The 23,948-nt window shown below is 38.7% G+C and overlaps 1 protein-coding gene across 1 annotated transcript; it reads left to right on the top strand.

Moving 5' to 3' along the window:
- Positions 1-10,592: 10,592 nt before the first annotated feature.
- On the top strand, positions 10,593-22,033 carry LOC109413030 (protein quiver). The gene is made up of 3 exons (XM_019686707.4): positions 10,593-10,844; positions 21,425-21,598; positions 21,665-22,033. Exons 1-3 carry the CDS (start codon positions 10,769-10,771, stop codon positions 21,880-21,882), a joined length of 468 nt encoding a protein of 155 aa, XP_019542252.2. The 5' UTR covers positions 10,593-10,768; the 3' UTR covers positions 21,883-22,033.
- The last annotated feature ends 1,915 nt before the right edge of the window (positions 22,034-23,948 follow it).

The following is a 23,948-nucleotide window of genomic DNA, read 5'->3' as shown; positions in this document are numbered from 1 at the left end:
AGGTGCCTCAAATCAATTTTGTGTTTTTCAACTATTTTCAAACTTCAAAAAATCATAACTGCACTAAAATTTGTAGAAAGTAATTCTTTTTGCACAAATTGAAAGATATACTTGTCTGCTAAAAGTTCTCCAAACAACATATGCCAATAAAATTAAGCGAAACTTATGTAATTATCACATTTATCATGTGAAGAACCTTAAAAAGTTGAATTTTTCGTAGAATTAGTAGAATATTCGTAACCTTAAATAATCTAAAACGTCATCATATTTTCTAAAGTCTTGTGGCTATTTGCTTCTTTGACACCATTGCTGTACTACCCCCACTCGCATAACAGTCCCATTTGACTTTTCATCACTTTTGAGTTAACGTTATGAATAGTCATCATTTTCGATGTACTCCCAAAAACAATTAACAAAATTACGAATTTTTACGTAAATGTGTGAAAAAATACCAAGTCATGAGCGTCCCATATCAGAAGTACCCACATAACAGTCCCATCATGGATTTTGTGTCACGGAACACAAAACTGTACAACTTTGTAGTGATCATAATATTTTTTACAGTTACATATTCTTGCACGTGAAGCAATCTGTGAAAGTTTCGAGAAGATCGAAATATTTTCCAAATTTTGGCGATTTTTCAAAGTTTTATATGGAAACAAGTTTTTAAACTTCAAATGCCGTTTTCTCAATTCCTACTTTTTGCAAATGGGACTGTTATGCGAGTGGAGGCAGTGTAGGAGTTTAGCAAAAACTATTAAAATTCGTGAAAGCCAAATGTGTCCTAAAAACTAGCTTTTCGATTGCAATCATGCTAAGGCGCGCACTGGTTAACTGGGCGGGTACCAGGGGACCCGCATGCGGCAAGGTAGGCCTACTGCTCATCTTTTGCGAGTGTGTTAGTGTGACTGGCAACGCGACCAGAAGCCTAGTCGAATCCTGCTTGGAAATCGGTTTGTTTTGTCGATGGGGGTGGCCCGCGAAATCGCATTGTGTTGTTTGGGAAGGCCCGCTCGATGCATGTTAGGTAGGCGTAGTTTGTTCGAGTTTGACGTGCCTGCACCCTCCCTGGCGGGTACCCTTTCGGCCACAAAAGGGTTAAGCCGTTTAAGCACAGAGAACAGACATCCCCAAGTCTAATCTGATTTTTGTATATACAGGGTGTTAGGTTCCTGAGTGCAAACTTTTTAAAGGGTGATAGAGGACCATAAATGGTGAAACATATTGTTCTACGCATATGGTCAAATCTCAACCGTTACGTAGTTATTGAACTCCTCATGTTTGTGACTCTTATTGCCTTAACTGGCTATAGCTTGAAAATGGCCAAACTTTTCGCAGTTTTTTTACCCTTATTCGCAAGATTATTGAATTTTCTATCAAATGGCATCTTTGAACCGATTGGTTCAGTTAAATAATTAAGTTTTCTAGAGCAAATAGCTCAAAAGTAGTGTGTTTAAATTTGTTTTTGTCAATTATCTTCGAAAAATGCGTAATAATTTAAAATTCTTTCTTTGGCAAAGTTGTGGCCCCTGTTCCACTCTACAATTCGTTCTTTGACATCAAGCTTCTATCTTTTATCGTTTTCTTGCAATTTCGATTTAAACGTCGCATTTTAGATCATAAATTTGCAATTGTCATGGTAAGCACTTTTTTGCGCACTGTGCCGCACATTTAAATCAAAATTGCAAGAAAACGATTAGAGTTAGAAGTTTTGCGTCAAAGAACGAATTGTAGAGTGAAACAGTGACCACAACTTTGCCAAAAAAAGAATTTTAAATTATTACGCATTTTTCAAAGATAATTGACAAAAACCAATTAAAACACACTACTTATGAGCTATTTGCTCTAGAAAACTTTGTTATTTAACTGAACCAATCGGTTCAAAGATGCCATTTGATAGAAAATTCAATAATCTTGCGAATAAGGGTAAAAAAACTGCGAAAAGTTTGGCCATTTTCAAGCTATAGCGAGTTAAGGAAATAAGCGTCAAAAACATGGGGAATTCAATAACTACGTAACGGTTGAGATTTGACCATATGCGTAGAACAACTTTTTTCACCATTTATGGTCCTCTATCATCCTTTAAAAAGTTTGCACTCATGAACCCAACACCCTGTGTAAAGAATCATTTATCGGCAACATCGCGGCACTGCAATCGACAAATCAAGCGCCGAGTACCTATCTCTTACTTACTAATTTAACTCGCCACTTTTAAAGTTTTCAATTCATCACTAACTGTGGCATTTTGATGTTTGGCGGCACTCAGTTGCCCGGTAGACCAATAGGATTCTGAAACGAGTGCGTTGAAATCACGAAGAAAAAATGGAGCACATATAAAAGATGGAGACCTATGCCGGGCGTGGTTTGAGGCGTCTCCAGATTCGGTTCACAGACAAACAGACGTCTTACTCTACTCACATCCCATTGTTTCCCTTTTTAACTGATTATTCAAATATTCCGTAGTTCGTAAATCGCTCGCTCATAGCGCTCGCATCGTTTTTTGCCGCTGTTTGACGTTTGCTCACTACCACCATCTACTCAGTGGATTTGCGAACCACAGCGTAATAAGTATTGGGCGATTATGTTTTCATGACGATGATTTTTATCGCATTTTGTTCAAAGATCTGTTTATCTAAGCTCGGTTGTTGGAACAAACCAAAGAACGGAGAATTTGCATGCCAGAATTTATGAGATGTTCCTTGAAACTTGCTGTTATATTGTTCAAATCAATGCTCGTCCACAGAGTAGTGCATGCCCAGAAGACAAGGATTCCTACAACATTTTCTATAGGGATTTCCTCAGGAATTTCTACAAGGATTTCTCTAGGAATGTCTTCGGGGTTTCCTCCAGAAGTTTCTTCAGTGGTTGCTTCAGAAAGAGTACTTAACCCGACTTTAGTTGTTACTTACAGGTATTCCACTAACACGCCCAGGTTGATCATCATCCTCCGGGAAGTTCATCGGAGATTCCTTAGGAATCCATACACAAATTCTTTCAGGGAATGCTTTAAGGCGCATTAGGGATTCACCCAAAAATTTCTTCGCAGGTTCCTCCAAGAAGGATTCATTCAGAAGCTCCTTTAGGGATTCCTCCTGAAGCTCCTCCGAGGATTCCTGCTAAAGAAAATTCCTCTAGCAGTTCATGAAGGGATTCCTTCACGCATCGCTTCTGGAATTACTCCAGGAATCTAGGAGTTTATTCAGGAATGCCCCTAGGAAATAGATTCTTTCAATTATCCCTCCAGGAAATCTATAAGAAATTCCTCAAGGAATTATCTCAAGCATTCCACCAGGAGTTTTGACAGGAATATTCCCCTAATAATTATTTAATGATTCCTCAAGAAACTTCTGCATCGCTCCCTCCGGGAGTTTCTTCATAGGTTTCTTGAAGGTTATTTTTAGGGATTCCTCCAGTTTTTTTTTTTCAGGGACTCCTCAAAAACGTTCTTCAAGGATTTTCTCCTGAATTTATCCAAGGATTGCTCAGGAATTTCCCCACGATTTTTTGTCAGGACTTCCTCCAAAAGTTCCTACTGAGTTTATCAAGGAGTATCTTGAAGGATTCCTCCAAGGATCTCTCCTGAAACCGTTTGTGGGATTCTTCAAGAAATTACTTGATTTTTTTAAGGAATTTCTCCAGGAGTTTATTCAGGGATTCCTCCATAACTATTTTTGAAATTCATCCAAGAATTTCATCACAGATTCCTCCAGGCATTCCTCCAGAATTTTTTTTTCAGGGATTCCCCAGGAATTTCTAATGCCATTCATAAAAAAACAATCCGGGCTAAAAATTGGCTTTTCTAGCGTTGTTTAGGTAACTCCATATTATGAATCTGCACGCCAAACTTAGCTGAAATCCAAATTTTCATTTATTTTGATGGCCGGAAACCTATTAAAAAATCAATTTGAAGTTTGTTCAGGAATTTTCCAAAAAAAAAAAATTATCTGGAACTTCTGCAGGGATTCCTAAGGGAATTTTTCAAGGACTTTTTTTAGGTATTTTTTTCCAAAAGAGTCCTTAGGGATTCCTCTAGGAATTATTTCTAGGATTCCAAATGAATTTATTTAGGGATTCTCCCAGAAGTTTGCACGGAGCTTCCGCTACGAGTTTCCCCCAAGATTCTCCTTCAGGGTTTCCTCCAGAAGTGCCTTCATGAAGGGGAGCTTATTTGCTTTTTCATGTTTTCAATTTACGATATGAAGTAAACAGGTTCCCAACTGAATTTAGCACCCAAGAATGCGAAGAGCAACGCAAAACTTTCAAAAGCTTACTATTGGGTTTCTCATTAATGTTTCGACATCAGCAATAATTTGAAAATCCACTGAATTATCATTTCCCAGCTACATTTCACACTAACCAAACTTATTTCGTTTTACTGCTGTTCAGCAGACGATCCTGTCATGAACTCAAGTGAACTTGTGCACGTCAGTCACTGCGAAGTTGTGTGCGAAATTTGACTGTAATAATAATGAATTTTGGCCGAGTCTAAATGGGAGCAGATGTCGCAATAAATGTTTAATGTGTTTAATGCAATTTCCATAGAAAATTTGTAATTACTTCTGTTTTTGTGTAAAATCCGGGCTGCAAAATGGTGAGTCTATGAGGAGAGCATCCAACATAGCTCTGGTCCTCACAAGTCAAGCTATGACAAAGACCGCCAGCTAAGAGTGCTTAGCTGGTAGTGCAGCCTAGCCCTGGGCACTGTTGTCCTTCTGACTTCAGCTAGATTGAGGAGGTACGTCTCGAGCGTCTGTTCACCAAGGAGGTGCGGCTCAAACAGCGTCTGTTCTGGCGCCCAGCGGCTGAGTAAGAAACGCTGCACCACGTCCAGCTAGATCCAAGGTGGTAGCCCCATCAGCGTGGTCGTCCCTGTTGATACTGCAACTACCAGCAGAGCCACACAGGGACTTTCGTGGTTTTGAAAGAAAGAACGTGATTTAACTGCTTAAATCTAACTTAATTTATTTCCGACCAACAGTACACATACAAACTTCTCAAAGCAACGAACTACAACAACAACAACATTGCGCGCCAGAATCCTATACAGGGGTTGGACACTCTTTCAACTCGTAACATTTAATGCGAGGGGTGTGACACTACTATCCCTCCAACAGTCCCAGTGTTGATTGGGACGTTAAACAGAACTGGCACGATGGCCCTCCGGCGAGACAGGAGTGTTGGCGTAGGCCCAATAAGCCACCCGTAAAAATCCCCATTGCGAATAACATAGGAGAAAATACGACTCGATACAATCGGCAAAGACCCACGCGACGAAATAAGGACTACGATTGGAAACTTGGAACATGGAATTGCAAGTCACTAGATTTCGCAGGATGTGACAGGATAATTTACGTCGAACTACATCCCCGCAACTTCGACATCGTGCGGGCATCGAGCGGCTACCTTCTACCAAAGCTGTGGCAGCCGATCAACGCAAGGATGTGCATGTTAAGAGTTAAGGGCCGTTTCTTCAACTACAGCATCATCAACGACCACTGCCCACACGAAGGGAAACCTGATGACGAAAAAGAAGCGTTCTACGCGCAGTTAGAGCAAACATACGATGCTTGCTCGCCGCGTGATGAAAATCGTTGTCGGCGACATGAACGCGCAGGTAGGAAGGGAGGACCGGTAATCGGGCGAAACAGCCTGCACGCCGTATCGAATGATAACGGCCAGCGATGCGTAAATTTTGCAGCCTGCCGTGCGCGCAGCAGTTAGCAGTGGCCCTACCAATGGAAGAGCAGTTTGGCTGGAAGATGGCTGGAGAGACATCTGATCCGCCATAGGTAGTACCTCGACGACAGCACAAGGCTTCGTCTCTTCGAATCACAGAAACGACTGGTACGACGGCGAATGTGAACAGTTGAAAAACGAGAAGAATCCAGCATGGGCAAGAATGCTGCAACACCGTACGAGAGCGAATGAGGCACGTTACAAACAGGCGCGGAACAGGCAGAACTCAGTTTTCCGGATGAAGAAGCGCCAGCAGGAAGAACGAGATCGCGAAGCGATGGAAGAGCTGTACCGCGCTAAGGACACACGAAAGTTCTACGAGAAGCTGAACCGGTCGCGCAGAGGCTTTGTGCCACAAGCCGACATGTGCCGAGATAATCACGGGAATATTCTCATGAGCGAGCGTGATGTGGTCGAGAGGTGGCGGCAGCATTACGATGAGCACCTCAATGGCGACGTTGCAAGCACCGAAGGTGGCGTGGTGACAGATCTTGGAGTATGTGCACAGGACGAAAGACTTCCGGCCCCTGACCTCCAAGAGATTGAGGAGGAGGTTGGCCGGTTGAAAAACAACAAAGCCGCTGGAGCAGATCAACTACCAAGCGAGCTTCTAAAATACGGTGGAGAAGCACTGGAGTACTACACTGGGTCATTACCATGATTTGTGAGAAGAAAGTATTACCGGAGGAGTGGATGGAAGGTATCGTGTGTCCCATCTACAAAAAGGGCGATAAGTTGGATTACGGGAACTATCACGCGATCACACTACTGAGCGCTGCCTAGAAGGTACTCTCTCAAATTTTATTATCACAGATTGCGAGAGACTTCGTGGCACAATATCAGGCTTGATTAATGGGTGAACGCGCTATAACGGACGAGATGTTCGCCAGGTGTCCCCCAGGTGTTGCAGAAATACCGCGTGCTCACAGATCACTTGTTCATCGATTTTAAATCGGCGTATGATACAATCGATCGAGACCAGCTAAGGCAGATTATGCACGAAAACGGATTTCCGGATAAACTGATACGATAGATCAAGGCAAAGATGGATCGTGTGATTTGCGTTGTTCGAGTATCAGGGATTCTCTCGAGTCCCTTCGAATCTCGCAGAGAATTATGGCAAGGTGATAGTCTTTTGTGCATGCTGTTTAACATCGCCTTAGAAGGTGTAATAAGAAGAGCGGGGATAAACACGAGTGGAACGATTTTCACGAAGTCCGTTCAGCTGCTTGGTGATGCTTGGCTGCTTGATGATATTGTTATTATAGCTCAATGTGTCGAAGTCAAAGTACATTATGGCAAAAGGCTCTAGGGATGAAATAACGCGCCCACTATCATGAATTTCGACGGTGATGAAATCGAAGCGGTTGAAGAATTCGTGTTCTTAGGCTCACTTCACAGGTTACCGCCAACAACGATACCAGCAGAGAAATTCAGAGAAGCATTTAGGAAATCGAGCTTACTTTGGACTCCGCAGAACTTTACGATCGAAACAAGTTCGCCGTCACATGAAGTTAACTATCTTCAAAACGCTTATGACCGGTAGTCCTCTATGGGCACCAATGCAGAGGACCAATACGCCCTTGGAGCTTTCGAACAAAAGGCGTTTCGTACCATTTACGGCAGAGTGCAGATGGAAGACCGGACTTAGGGATGGTGAATGAATCATGAATCACGAGCTGCATCAGCTGCTGAGAGAACCAACCATCGTCCACACCAACTAAAATGGTTCTCGAGAGTCATCCGACCGGTACAAGAAGACGTGGTGCACAGCGAGCTAGATGGGTCGACCAAGTGGAGGACGATCTGCGGACCCTACGCATAGTGCGAAACTGGAGACACACAGCCATGGACCGGGTGGAATGGAGACGGCACAGGCCTTAGTCTGATCGGTAAGGTAAGTTGTATGTGTTTCTGTCAGAAGTGCTGGATTGTCTTTCGAAGAAACTTATTGAGATCGATTCCGGTATCTTTGACCCCTGGATGCTCTCTAACTGGATTGAGGATTGACTTCACGGAACGGGTATCACATCTTTGTATTTTGGTCGAAAACGAACCACATATTTTCTTCTAACAGTGGATGGATATGTGAAGCAGAAACTATTCGAGAAATGCGCCGGAAATACTCCTTTTCTGCGGAACCTGATCAGGAAATCTTTTCGACTGATCATGTTTCCTAGCTTTCTATTATTGTTAGCGTAGTTTCTCCGGGGGGTTTCTCCGAAAAATGCCTCGGGGAATCCTCTAGCAATTTCTTCAAGGACTTTTAAATCAATTTTTTTAGAGACTCTCGCAGGAGTTTGTATAGTACTTTCTTCAAGAGTTTCTCCAGAGATTCCTCCAGGGTTTCCTCCTGGAAAGGAGCTCATTCAAGGATTCCTCTAGAAGTTCATCTTGGGTTTCTTGCAGGTTTTCCTTCAGGAATTCCTCCAGGAGCCCCTTCATAGATTTTTGAGACAAACACAACTTATTTGTTGCATTCAGCTTTTGAACGAAGCATTCATACCGCTCTATCTTCATTGCGAGCATATAAACTAATTCATACGGATACTACTACTGATTCACATATTCATTATAATTTCTTTTTTTTTTCTTTCTATCTGTATTTCAGCTTGACGCGACGGATACACGAAAATTTGTGAAAACCATGATGGGTCACAGCAGGGTCCATTGCCTACCTGATCGACCAAAAATTGCTTGAGTTGATGGATGTTCTTCCCACGTGGGCTCACTTGTAGCAAGGTTGTGTCGCTAGAAACAATCAAATTCAAAAGGTATTTGGATAATTGCAAAAAAATGTATGCAACTCGTTGCAAAACTTGATTTTTACAGCAATCTTCGTATTTATGTACGATTCGGTCTTAAAAAAATACTTTTTGCAACTCATTGCATAAATAACCAATTTCTTTTTTTTTTCAATGATCAACGTACAGCCGCACAGTTGTTACTTTCGTAAATCTATTTAGGTACGTTGGGACGTGATCCTCCGAATTGCACTGGTTTTGTATTTTCCGAAATTGTACTTCGTCGTCACTGGAATCCAAAAATTCGAAGAAAACGTTCAATAACGTGTGTACAAACGAATGCAATAATTTGGAAACCAAAAAATAATGTTCTCTTATTCTTGATAGATTCATCATAATAGATTCCAAATCTGGCCTTGAATCTCTTAACGAAGTGTGTTTTTAAAAATTGGAAGCAATTTTCAAAATTGGGGCAAAAATCCCCATACATCGATAAACGCCTAAAAGTATGCAATGTCCTTGTAATTTCATGTAGATAAATCTGTGTTGTTCAAAATTTGTTAATAAAACATTCAAAAACAACCCAAAAAACAAAACTGACTATGACTAGCATGCAATCATATGTTGATGTACCGTTAAACATATACTTTTACTTTTTGATAGCTAAATTCACTGTGTTTTTCAATCAGTACTTCGCAAATTCATTTTTTCACGTAGAATTTAGTAAAAGATCAATGTTTTGATATAAAAAAAATCTATTTGATATATTCCACAAGGCTTCTTTGATCATGTCCATTAGAGTGGGTCATCGTTTATATGGAAAAATGAAAAAATCAATGGTATCCCATCAGATCTAAGCTTTTTTGATCCCATTTTAGGACCCAAATAAGTGTGCAAAATTTGGGCACGATAGGTTATGTCTACGTTTTGCGCATCGCGTTGAAAGTTTGTATGGGGTTTTACATGGGAAAACACACTTTTTTAAATTTCTCTCATAACAAGCTCAAATTGTTCTAAAACCATGTAACCGATAAAGTGAAAACGTAGCCTAGGGTGTCCTGAAAAACTTTGTCGAAGACCGCGAAGTGATCTGATGCTTATGAAAAAAGTTATAGCGTTGGCATTGCTTGACAAAACAGCATGATTTTGTTGCTATTGTTATTCCTTTACATGTTATAACATAAACACATGCATGCGGTTCGTTGGTTATAACTATTTTCACAAGTATCAGATCGCTTTGCGGTCTTCAACAAAGTTTTTCAGAACATACTAGGCTATCATTTTACAGTATCGGGTAAAAAGTTTCAGACAAATTTTTCAACTTTTGACAAAAATGCAAAAAAGTATGTTTTCCTATACAAAATCCCATACAAATTTCAATTGCAATGCGCAAAGTGTAGACGCAACCGATCGTGCTCAAATTTTGCACAGATACTCAGGATCCGAAATGGAATCAAAAAAGCTTTGATCTGAAAAAACGGTTCCGATGACCCACACTAATGTCCATACTCATGAGACTTCAATCTTTGATGATTTTTCAAGATTTGATGCGTTTTTCAGGGCACTATCAAAGTTACCCCAAAATAAAAATCTCATCCTCGTTCATATTGCAAAAAGTCACCTAAAATATTTAAGATTATCGAATCTTTCAATTGCAATTGATAACTGATACCCCAGTAGGGTATTGTACCATTTAGGCAGGTGTACCTATTTTGGGCACTTGCCGCTATAACAGAGTTAGATACTGTACGTGCCAAATTCTATACAAAATTTCAAATCAATCGGTTTGAAATTGACTTAGTTATAGCGGCAAGTGCCCAAAATAGGTACACCTGCCCAAATGGTACAAGACCCTACTTGTTTTAAAAATATAAAACTAGGGGGAATACTGTTACAAGGAAAAAAAATTAAGAAAATTCGCTGAAAAACTATCAAAGTTACCCCGTTTTACGGTATTTCATTTTTGCTCGGGTTCATTCAACAGGTAAGCTCCCATCACTTACCTGACAAACGAATGTTGCATTATTATTTTGCTTTCGTCTATCCTTTATGTGTGGTGAGAAGCGAAGTATCCACACACATTCAAGATTCCAACAAGAAACCAATCTTGACATGACAGCAGAAGTACCACGAACACAGAGTGTTGCAGTCACCACCGTAGCCAGACACCACTTCAGTTTCTTCCTTCGAAATAATTGCTTCCGTCTTGTGTGGCACACGATTGGACTAATTCTAGTGCTAATCTGCAGAAAGACATCGACGCCCATCCGGTAGAATAGATTCCAGCCATGGGCAAAAGGTGCGATTTGGCGCTTCTTTCACTCGGGGTGATACTACTTTCCAACCAGATCTCCCAGGCCAATGGTAAGTTTAGATAAGCCTAGCTGGAAAGAGACAGCTTCATAAGAGCAGCCAATATAAATAGTACAAAAATCAAACACCTCTAGACTGAAGTGAATAGAGACAGGTTTTAGAGCCACCGAAATCGAAAGTAATAGTAGGTATAGTATTCTTGATCCTATAACAAAAAAGACCTTGAGAATCGGGCTCGTCGCTTATGCAGCACTCCTTTCGTTGAAGTCGTTCGAAATATCACACCTCTGCATGCGAGTCAACCGGAGCCAAATCGCACTCGCGCATAAGTCAGCGTTAAATCCGAGTTCTCGTCGTCGTCGTCATCATCATCACAAGGGCATGGTTCTAAAATATCAGTGGTTTGCAAACGGGAATGATTTCGCATTCCTCGGGTAGGATGATAGGTTGATTCAGCAAAGGATTAACTAGGTTTTTTTTATTAGAACTCATAGAAGATAACATGTTAAATAAACATACTTTGCGGGTAGTTTAGTGTAACGCCATGTTGTACCACGATCGGAGGAGCAAGGCAACCAGTAGTTCTGGGGGTTCTTGAGCTTATTCATCGCATTAAGCATCATATGCACTGGCGTAGCCACGGGGGGGGTTTTAGGGTTAAAACCCCCCCCAGAGCCAAAATTTCTGGAACAAATTTCCAGTATAAAACGCTTTGTGATGAAAATTTTTTTCGGCTGCGCCGCTAATATGATCCTACGGCTCATATTCAGTGTATATTTTTACGAAATGTGCGTGTCAGATAAAAAAAGGGAATATTGAACATCGAAAACCCCTCCCAGAGCGAATTCCTGGCTACGCCACTGATCATATGGGTGTATCTCCGAAATCGATTTCTCTTGATCAAGTTTCTCTTGGGTTATTCCACGAAATTCAATTAAATTTCAAATGATCTCGTTACTGGTTTCTTCGGTTACAGTCCAATAGAGACTATTTTTTACTTTTTTGAGTGATTTTCCTTTATTACTTTTATAGTAAATGTTAAACCAATTGATTTCTTCTTTACCAAGTGGGAAACCGTACAAAATCTAGCCGTTTAATTCAAGTCAATTGGGCTGTTAAGTAAGGGGGTCAAGTTGCAAAATGATGATTTTTTCTGCACGAGTCGTACATTTATCTAACGAGGCTTGCCGAGTTGGATAAATACGACAAGTACTGAAAAAATCGAGTTTTGCAACGAGTTGCATACAAAGTTTATTGTTATTACAAAAAATACCTATTTAGTGAGATCATTTCTAGCTACACAAACATGTAAGGTATCAGTAAGAACCACGAACGCGCGCTCATGCTTTTCGGTATAGTTTTTTTTTTGTTTGATCAGGTAGGCTATGGTGTACCCATGATCGAGCTCCCGTTGTCAAACAGTTGTGCTCAAGCAAAAGCAGATTCAGCAGCTGCCTCTTCACTAGTTTTGTAGTTCGAATCGTAATTGAAATCGTCCTGATTCGGATTTGAGCTGCTCAGTAGATATAGAGTCAGAGGCTGAACTTACGGAAGGCACTGAGGTAAGTAAAAAGTGCTTACTAGCAAGAGTGCCGAAAAGTAGTACTTTTCGGCACACTTGCACAAGTTGTGAAAAGTATTTCAGCATACTTCAGCCAACTGAAATGTTCACAACGTAATTGCAAAAAAAAACATTTTTTGTAATTGCGTTGCGTTTTCCCCTACTTTTCACTCGCGGTTGTGACGTTAAAACGGCCTACTTTTCTTCACTAAAACAAAAGTGCCGAAAAGTACTACTTTTCGGCACTCTCAAGAGTGCCTCGCCGACCTCAGCAAACGGATTGCCGAGAATCCAACAGCCGAGAATCCGGTAATAATTTTTACTGATTCTCAGTAAAAGTTTTACCGAGATGTCGTTAAAACTTTGCCGAGATCTCGGTAATCCAACTTTTTACCGAGATCTCGGCAAAGTTCACCGAGATTCGGTAATGGTTTACCGAAATCTCGGTAAAAATTTTACCGAGAATCAGTAAATATTTTACCGAAATATCAGCTGTTGGATTCTCGGTAAACCGTTTACCGAGATCAATTTCTGAATTTAAGTGTGTAGGACTGCAGAACAGTCGTAGAAGCAGCAGCTGAAGCTACTTTTGCTCCTGCCATGGTGCGGTTACGGTATGACGACGACGAGAGCTTGCAAATTTTTGACACCTACCCTATCATAGCCTACCTGATCAAACAAAAGCACCACGCTGACGCACATGAATGCTGCCACGTGGTTCGACTTGAAAGTACGTGTAGCAAGATTATACCAAGGATTATACTGAATGGGTATTTTTTGCAATTACAAAAAACTTTGTATGCAACTCGTTGCAAAACTCGATTTTTTCAGCACTTGTCGTATTTATCCAACTCGGCAAGCCTCGTTGGGTAAATGTACGACTCGTGCTGAAAAAATCATCATTTTGCAACTTATTTATGTTAACTTATGTTAACTTATGTATGTATTTATGTTAACTTATGTTATTTATGTTAACTTATTTAGTTATTTATGCAACTATTTTGTAATTACGTTGCGAAAGTGATTGTTTTTACATCGGCTAGAAGGTAACGTAATGGCCTACTTTTCCATTCTTGAACAAGTGTGCCGAAAAGTACTACTTTTCAGCACTATTAAGTGTGCCGAAAAGTAGTACTTTTCGGCACTGTTGTTTGAATGGCAAATTTGACGTCAATTTTACACTCTTTTTAACTGCTAATAAATCAAACTGCCGGAAATTAATCCCTTCCATGTCCAGGAACTTCCCGCAGGTCATTTGCGGTGTTGTAGATGCTCTGCTCTTGACTTTGAAGATAAAGTGCCAAGTTGAACTGGACGGAAGCTTGAAAATTTGTGACAGTCATATCGACAGCCTACTATATTGATCGGAAACATTGGCTAATAAACGTGGTCGCCAGCTTATTTATGTTTTCTCGGTTTGCGTTTGTGTAGGAAGTGAGGACTGTACTCGATGGCTGTTTTTTTCGTAATAGGAGGCAATCAGTGAAGTACTAGATTGAAAGTAGTGAGCTGAATTTTTGTATGGTGAGATGTTCAAATCTCCATTTTTGCAATGAATTGGTGCAAACAGCGTGGGTTATATGATTTCTTGGCTAATTTGATGCTGTTTGAGCAAAAGTTTGGGTAACTTTGTTGTTGTATTATTTATTTCATGCAACTTCAACGACACAGTTACCCAAACTTTTGCTCAAACAGCATCAAATTAGTCAAGAAATCATAATACCCACGCTGTTTGAACCATTTCATTGCAGAAATAGAGAATTGAACATCTCATCATACAAAAATCCAGCTCACTACTTTTAATCTAGTACTTCACTGATTGCCTCCTATTACAAAAAACTTTGTATGCAACTCGTTGCAAAACTCGATTTTTTCAGCATTCGTCATATTTATCCAACTCGGCAAGCCTCGTTAAATGTATGACTCGTGCTGAAAAAATCGCAACTTGTTGCATAAATAACTATTTTCTGATTCTACACACATCTTATAACGCGCTCAAATATCTTGATAGTCCAATATATTTTGTTTATTTTACTAGATTCATACTGATTTTTTCACTGATTTCAGTATTTTTTCTATCTTTTTTAAGGTGCCATTAGACTGTTTGTCGAAAGGGCAAATATTTGTCATTGTAGTCCGACATTTATCCAAGGTTGCTATGATTCACGTTGTGTTGGCCAATTGTCGGGCTTGTTTGGCCAAATATTTGTTATAAGTAATGGGACCATTACAAAGTTCTTAGCAGAAGATTTAACTCGGCACACTCGGTAATTAATATTGAACGTTCCACAGTTTTTTTTTGACATTTGTTCTGCTGAACTCGTTAACTCATTTACAGACACGGAGACAAATTTCGTTCGTTTGAAACAAAGATATTCATGTTTATTCGGTAAACTGATAAAATATTTAAAACTAAAATATTTATTTTCAAAACTAACTCAATTACATATTGATTTCTACAATACCCATTGATTTCATCTTGCAAAAAAGGCAAGTTTCACCAAAAGTTTTCACGAAATCCCATTGATTTCGGGAGCGTATGTTATCTAGGGTGCCTGTACCAGTTATCGCACCACCTAAGAAAAACTATTTTTAAAAAAATAAGAAGAAGACCGACGAATGTAAACAATAAGTCAAATGATTGATTAGCCTTCATACTTTACAGGAAAAATATAAAAACGGAGCCAAAACTACTTTTAGTATTTATTACGGCGTGTGCCAATGATAGGAACCCTGTACCAGTTATGGACACATTTGTTAATTTGGGTTCCACTTCGCACTATTTACATGCATTCCTTATGGGATTTGCCATAACTGGTACACTATGGCGAAATAGGGTGCAAGGAGGCCGAAAAGTTAAGGAAAACGATTTATTTCTACCATAATTTGAGCAAATTGTGATGTTTGAATGATTGCAACCATCTTTTGTGATCGTGAGCTGTTGTTCACAAAATTTTTCTTGTTGATTTGTATCTTCAAAGGTTGAAAATCAACTATGGCGAATTTGAGGTACTATAGCCATAACTGGTACACTGAGCCTACATGATGTTGGCACTGAAAGTGCCACGCGGGAAGTGAGTTTTCCTAGAGAAGGAAATGATTTTGTAAATTTAATTGGAAAACAAATATTTCCGTAGGGCCGACCTGCCACAAAAAACAAAAATTTTTACATTTGTTTCTAACATAACCTGTCAGAAAATGCATGTTTGTTTCAAAAATGGATTGAATTTGCTTCAAATGTGACGTTCGATTTGCTCCAAACAGTTTTATTTTTGTTTCCAGAACAAATTGACAATTTATTTGGGTTTACCTGAAATATGTTTGATTTTACCATGCTTTTTTCTGCGTGGAGTTACAGCAAAAAATGCAACCGAGCGTACCTAGTTGAATCTGCTGTTGATTCAGGAAAAATACCGAATTAATATTGGTGTGTGGATTAGGCTTTGGATCAACAATCCAGAGACGGCGAATGCAGTGCTGACATGGTGAAATCAGAGCTGGTTACTCAAGCAAGTTTTCCAAATCACAATTCCGGAGGAACCACTCCATAAAAAATCTGGAGCTCGATTTGAATAGGTCTTATGTGCTTTCGTCGATATAAAATTCGATCAGTTGGATTCGCTTATTGAAGCGAAAGCTGTTGAAATCAAACAAAACTTATACATACAGCCGATTTCTTACAAAACAGGCTTTCCGTTCAATCACTAAAAGTCCTCGAAAAATAATTAATATTGCTACAGTAACCAAAATAAACTGATCGATTTTTATATCGACGAAAGCACATACGACCTATTCAAATCGAGCTCTAGAAATATTTTCACGATTTTTTTCTGTAAACATAGCAGGTATTCCTTTTTTGAGTTCAGCAAGAATTCTTCATAAGATTCCTCCAAAAAATCTTTTAGAATTTTCTCCATGATTACCTTCAGGAATACCCCCAGATATTCCTTTAGGGATTCTTTCATGATAAATCTTTTTTTTTCTTGAATTTATAAGAAAAGAAGATTCTAGCAGGATTTCCTAAATTATTCAAGCAAAAATTCTCCCAAAGATTACTCCAATCCTATGAAATGCATTCCTGCTCATGAACTGTTTTGAAAATTGATCCAAGGATTATTTTTGGAACTCCTCCAGAAATTTTCCTAGGGTTTTTTTTTTTTCACAAGTTTCCCAAGAAATTTCTCAAAGGATTCATCTAAAAGACACTACACCGTCTTCAACCAGAGGTTGTACAGACTGAACAAGCACTAACATATGACAACGGACAACACACATAACACCCAGTGGCCCAGTGGAGAATTTTCCGTTTGACGAAAAGTTTTCCCCGACTGGAGCGGGAATCGAACCCACACTCCGAGGCTTACGAAACGCCTAGATGACTGACGCCTCTAGCCGCACGGCCACGAAGCCCACAAAGCTAGTCCATATGGCTATCTCAAACCTAGTCCATAAGTTTCTTCAGAAATTCGTCCACAAATTTCTTCTGGGAATCCCTTAGTGATTATCTAGGAAATTCCATCAAAGACTGATACAGAAGTTTGTACATATATTTTTGCTGTGTTTCTTCAAATATTCCTGTAGGAATATCCCTCAAGGATATTATAAGAATTCTTCTTCTTTAGCCTTTCAGAAATTTCTCCTAAGGGTTTCTCATGGATTTTCTCCAAAGATTTCTTCAAAAAATGCAATTCCAGGAGAAAATATTTGTCAGAGATTCGGAGATTATTTCAAAGATTCATTCGAAAACAGTTCTTGGGAACTCCTTTTGAAATGCAGAAGTGTTTTCCAGGAACTCTTCCATGAAGATTTCTCCAGAATTCCCTTCAGATCTTATTTCATAATTCAAAGATTCACTCAGGTATTTATTTAAAATTTTCTCTGAAAATTTCAAGAGATTCTGAAAGTTCTTCCAGAGTTTTCTCTCAGCAATTCCTGCAGATATTACTACAGAACCTGTTTCTTGGTATTTTTCAAAAAAAATATCAAAATATCCTTCTATGAATACCGGCAGAATCGGGTCCCTCCGTTCTTCCAGGTATTCTTTCAAAGATTTTTTAAAAACTTTTTTTTCTAGAAATTCGTTCGAAAGATCGCTAAATTTTTTTCCGGGATGTTTTTTTTTGTTTCTGCAGAATCTCGCCCAGAAATGTTTTCTATGAATTCTTCCAAAGATATCTGCAGGAGTTCTTCTAAGGATTCCTTCCAGTGACCCTTACATTGACGGATTTATAAAAGTATACAGTATCTTCGTCTGCTGCAGGAATTTTGGTAGAAATTCGGAGGTTCTTCCAGAAATTTCTCTACAGATACATATATGCAGAATTCATTCCATAAATATTTTGAGCATTTTTTTCTTTAAAGTACTTTGAGTTCCTCAAGAAGTTTTTCTTTATTTTTCTAGGAATTAAAGAAGTACATATCCTTGATGTTTGATAGTATGGGTCTCCAGTTAGCCTAGTGGTTAAGGCTATGGATCGCCAATCCGGAGACGGCGGGTTCGATTCCCGTTCTGGTCGGGAAAATTTTCTCGACTCACTGGGCATAGTGTATCATTGTACCCTCTTCACAATATACAAAGTCATGCAATGGCATGCCAACTTCAATTAATAACTGTGGAAGTGCTCAAAGAAATCTAAGTTGAAGCGAGGCAGGCCAAGTTCAAGTGGGGACGTAGAGCCATTAAGAAGAAGAAGAAGAATGAAGTATCCTAAGGAGTTTCTTCAGGTACCTTCCCAGGATTTTTTTTGCAAGGATTACTTCTAGGAAACTCCAAAGTTATAACAAAGTTGTTTAAAGAAGGGATTCCTACAGCACTGGCGTAGCCACGGGGGGGGTTTTAGGGTTAAACCCCCCCCCCAGAGCCAAAATTTGTGGAACAAATTTTTAGTATAAAGCGCTTCGAAACGAAAAAATTTTTCGGCTGCGCCGCTATTTTCAAACTACAAATACAATTGCTCATTACTGATCACAAAATGAAAGTGTCAAATAAAAAAAGGTATCATTGACCGTTGAAAACCCCTCCCAGAGACAATTTCTGGCTACGCCACTGTCCTACAAACAATCATCCAAGGATTTCTTTGAAATTTTATCAAGTGATTCCGTCAAGAATTCTTCTAGGAATTTTTCGTGTAATTTCTGGAAGAACTTCCGTATAAATGGAGGTGTATCTGAAACAATTCCTAAATGAATCTTTGAAGGCACCCCAGAAAATATGTTTGACGGAGCCACATGAGTAGTTTCTAAAAAAATCGTTTCTGCAGCAATACCAATACCAAATTCTTAAGGGAACCCTTAAAACACTTTCCGAAAGAATCTCTATAGGATGTGTTCCCGTAAGCAGCATGAAACACCGTCTTGTTAGATGCGTAACTATGCAGCTACTAAGCTGTGGATTTATTGTTCAATTATTAGTTGCAATTCAAGAGACACATTAACATTTTCTTGCATTATCGGTGTTCCTTACAAGAATAACGTAATCCGTGGGTGATCTGGCATCCCCTAATCTACAGGCAAGATCTACAGGTATAAAGTAAATTCCATAAATTCTTGTTTCAAGTTATGCGAATAGCGATAGTAAGTACATATCACATTTCATGTAAAACATACCGCAAACAGACTAATATTTCGGGATAGCAAAGGCTATAATTAAGCAATTTAAAGAGTTATATTAATGCGAATTCAATAAACAGTTTACCAAACTTACTGTGCACAAATATCATCTACAACTCACTACCAGAATTCAATAATGCTGATTCATCTAATTGTGCTGTCGATTGTTCGGAGTGACGATTTGTGTCTGTCAGTCTATCTTCTCTACACCGACTCGTTTGGGAAACGGTCAGTGGTTTCACCGTCTCTCCGTATCGACGAGGGTTATCGTCGATAGGATGTTTTAAAGAAATGGGTCGATGTCTGTCTGTCGATGTGTCGAAAAGGAACTGTTGAAGAAACCTCGCAGTGAAATTCATAAATGAATCCCTTAAATTCTGAATAAGCCTTTGAAGATCTTTTTAAAAGAATCCCTGACGGAATATTGGAAGAAATCCTAGCGGGAATTTCTGAAAGAATATCTGAAGGATTTTTTTAAGAAATTTCTAGTAAAATATCTGTAGAAATCTCAGAAAGTAGGGACTAGAGGAAGTAGTAGAGATTCATTTCTAGAGGAATATTTGAAAATGAAAAACTTTCTGGTGAAATTCAAGGAGAAATTCCTGGGAAAAGCCTTGAGCGGAATTCCTATAAAAGTTTATCGAGTGGGGAGCTTACCTGGTGTGATGGTTAAAGCGTATGCCTTTCACGCCGAGGACCTGGGATCGAATCTCACTCCCACCAAACTCACAAAATGTGAGTTCTTCCTTCGGAAGGGAAGTAAAGCGTGGGTCCCGAGATGAACTAGTCCAGGGCTAAAAATCTCGTAAATACAGATGAAAAAAGAAATTTTTTGAGTAATCTTTAAGAAAATTCCTGAAAAAATCCTTTAAATAAGATTCCAAAATGAGTTTGTGGAAGATTTTCTAAAAAATCTGTGGAAAATTTTCAGGAGTAATCCTAAACATTTGATTTTCCGAAGGAATTGCTGGGAGCATTTCTAGAAGTAATCCTGAAGCAATTTGTGGACATATTTTTAAAGAAATTCTTGTAAGAATACTAGAAAAAAACGCCTAGGTAAGCTTCTGTAAAGATCCGTTGGAAAAAAAACACTTGATATATCTCTAAAGGAGTTCCTGGCAAACATCCTCCTCAAAGAATCTGCGGAGAAATTTTTAGAGCTATCCTTTAAAAAATTGCCGGAGAAATTTCTGGGGAAATATCTGAAGGAATCTCTGGATGATTTCCTGCACGATTTTCCGGTTGGAATTCAGAGAAGTTCCTAAACACATCCTGGCGAAAACTTTAGTGATCTTCCTAAATGAATCTCTGGTAGATTTTTCGAAGAAACCACTGGTAAAATGTATAAAAGAAACTTTGGGATTTCTGAAGAAATCCCTGTAGAAATTAGTCAAAGAATCGCCAGAGACATCTTCCAAGGGTTTTTAAACGAATTCCTGAAAGAATTTCTGAAGCAATTCCTGACGAAGTTTCGGGAGTTCATGAGTTCAAATTTAGAAGAAACTTCTGAAAAAATCCATGGTTAGAATCCTTGGACAAATTCATGAAATTTTTAGTCTATTGAAGATTTTTAAGAGAAATCCGTGGAAAAATTTCTGGTGGAATTCTGAACTTTTGTTTTTCTGAAGGAATCGCTGAAAGCATATCTGAAGAAATATGTGGATGATTTCTTGAAACACTTCTGGTATGGGATTTTGAAAGAATGTAAGGATGAATTTCCGAAGAAACACACGGAAGTTTTTCTAGAGGAGTTCTCAGAGAATTTTTTTATTGAAGGTGCCTCTGGAAGTAATCCTAAAGGAAATACTCAGAAATTCATTCAGGAGCGGAACTGGATATTCAAAGAGCTGGGATCGACATATTCACAAAATGTGAGTTCATTCTTTGGATGGAAAGTGGAATGTGGGTCTCGAGATTACTTCAGACATTACTCCATAGATTTCAGCAAAAAAAATCGGAAATTCCTAAAGCGATTCTTTCAGAAAAATTTTGTTGGTGTAGTATTGTGGACAAAAAAATGAATGAACGGTATGATCTGACGATGTTTGTGAACCACTGCTCCAAATCAAATGCTTCACAGATAAAAATAATGAGATTTACACGTCATGTAAACTTCATTTTACTCATGTAAACTTAATGTTATGATGGTTTACATGATATATCATGTAAATTTGTGTTATATGTCATGTAAACTCTCAGAATCATGCTGAATTACATGACATATAATGGAAGTTTACATGATATTTCATGAACTTTACATGATATGTCATGTAAACTTCTATGATATCCCACGCTCCAATTATGTGCATCATATGTCACAGAATTTTACACTCTTTTTTCGATCTGTGTTGATGAAGCATACTAAATCATCCAATATTGGCTTGCATGAATCGCACGGAACAATTTATGCAAATTTTATTCTACACATCTTCGTCTAACGTTTGCTTTTCATCCCCAATAGCTCTGCTAAAACGATGCTACCAGTGCAGATCGCGCGGCGAACTGGGCAGTTGCAAGGATCCGTTCACGTTCAATGCGACTCAGGCGGAGAACGAGCGGGGCGTGACGGCCGTCCCATGCGCTTCCGGTTGGTGCGGAAAGGTGATCGAGGGTCAAGGATCCTTCCGAGAGGATGGTGAGTATGCGCTGGGTTGCTCATCCAAATTTTCATGATGGTTCTAATTTTAAATCTCGATTGTAGATTACGATATGGCAACGCAGCGGATGTGCGTCCAGCGGGGTCCATCGGATTCGGAGGATCGGTGCGCGTACACAGTTTACAACTACAAGAAGGTCTACATGTGCTTCTGCCAAGGAGATTTGTGCAACGGTGCAGTGAATTTACGAGTGTCTACAGGTTTTCTAATGATAATAGCAACATTAGCCAGTGTCTTGTTTACGGTTGTGAGATTTCATTGATGACTGCATCGAGCGTAGATCATCATAGAACCATAGAAGTTAGCACCGTACTCGCTTTGAATGGCGTACAGAAGAGATTGTAAAATGTTCATATAAATATATATTTATTTTTATTGTGTTCTAAATTAAAATAAATGCTGGAAAACATTGATGACTAGAGTTTCATTTTTATCAAATAGGACGCAATCAGTGAAGTACTAGATTGAAAGTAGTGAGCTGGATTTTTGTATGGTGGATCATGATCAGTTCTCCATTTCTGCAATGAAATGGTGCAAACAGCGTGGGTTATATGGTTTCTTGCCTAATTTGATGCTGTTTGAGCAAAACTTTGGGTAACTGTGTTGTTGAAGTTGCAAGAAATAAATAATACAACATCACAGTTACCCAAACTTTAGCTCAAATAGCATTAAATTAGTCTAGAAATCATATAACGCTGTTTGGACCATTTCATTACAGAAATGGAGAACTGGTCATCTCACCATACAAAAATCCAGCTCACTACTTTCAATCTAGTACTTCACTGATTGTTTCCTATTATTCATGCATCGTACTCATTTTTTGGAACTTCTAATTGTTATATCTTTGCACAATTACACCGTGTCCAATAAGTTCTCATACAAAATCAAATTGAATTAATTTCACATCTGTAATATGCATTTTCAAAATAAGTTTATTTATTGAAAGGCCAACTAACACTGATCCAATACAGCATATGTTTTGGAATTAACTGTCCTTCATCCTTCTCTGCTGATCGCTTATGTGTCGTAAGTCTATTTCAGCTGGCACGCACGCCATTTCATTGTTATGTCGTCTCATTTTAACGAGTAATGGTTTTAAGTTGAAACAAATTAGGTTTCTGTCCTCACCATTGCTAGTAGCAACTATGACCATAAGAGAAAAAAATGTGAGATTATGTATTGATGAAGTACGGAGCCGTTTTATTATGTACAAAATAAAACGTAAATAAAACAAAAATGTCAATTTATCTGTTTTAATGAGATTTGTTGTGTTAAAGAAGCATGACTCATTCTCACTTCTAAAATATGCTTGTACCCCTATGGTGGTAAATGTTGTCCAAAATTTACGTTTTACGATGTTTACCGTTAAAATAATGATAATTTTCAAGAAAATCAGCCCAAATTGAGCTTACTTGCAAACTTCTTATCATATCATCACTAAAATTGTATTGTTTAAGCCGTAGTATATCTATTTGGTACAATACTTGGCATAAAAACTCAAAATATTATTTTATGGACTCTATTTAGCTACCGTAGAATGAAAAAGTTTTCGAACATTTTTCTTGCGTGCCGGAGCACACGAATTTCTGAAAATGGAAGTATGCTGCTAGGCTTATGAAAACGAATAGGAAATAACGTAAATCTAAACGGTATGCTTTATTTAGTATGTTGTGGCCTTTCAATACATGCATTTATTTTTAAAATATAAATCACAAAAGTGAAATAAAATTATATTTTCTGAATTTGCATTTTGTATGAGAACTTATTGGACACGGTGTACGACTAATCTAAAGTTTTTGTTTACTTCATCATTCTATTTTTTTACTAAAATCTGAGACACAATTTCAAGAAAATGTATTTGTTCCACATGCGTTTTCACCCAACATTGTTCCAACTTCAAAATTTGCCTTACGCGCTCTTAAAAGCATTCTAAAACCTTGAGAATGTTAGTGTTATTGAACAACTGCTCAATAGAGGCATTCAATATCTGATAAAAATCATGTAATTTTTATAGTTCAACATCTTCGCATAGATAATGGGTAATACACAAATTATGTCACGCAAAATTCGACCTTCAAACCCCCCTTCCCCTATGTCACACTTTTTGTATGAAACTTCAAATTTGTATGGGTCGTCACGTTTTGTGCTCTTTCTTGTAGATTGGCATTATGAGGCCATCCAGATCCAACCAACTGGTAGGCAATTCTTCATCCTCCCACATCTTTACAGTCGGAACCCGCTCGTTGAGCCACAACCTACACCCAACCAACGAATTCGATTCGCTAGTTGGGTGAAGTGACAACAGCACAAGGGGCGTGCGCATTTTTT

The sequence above is a fragment of the Aedes albopictus genome, chromosome 1 (genome assembly GCF_035046485.1).
Source record: "Aedes albopictus strain Foshan chromosome 1, AalbF5, whole genome shotgun sequence".
NCBI lineage: Eukaryota > Metazoa > Arthropoda > Insecta > Diptera > Culicidae > Aedes > Aedes albopictus.
This window is presented reverse-complemented; position numbering and strand designations above follow the sequence as displayed.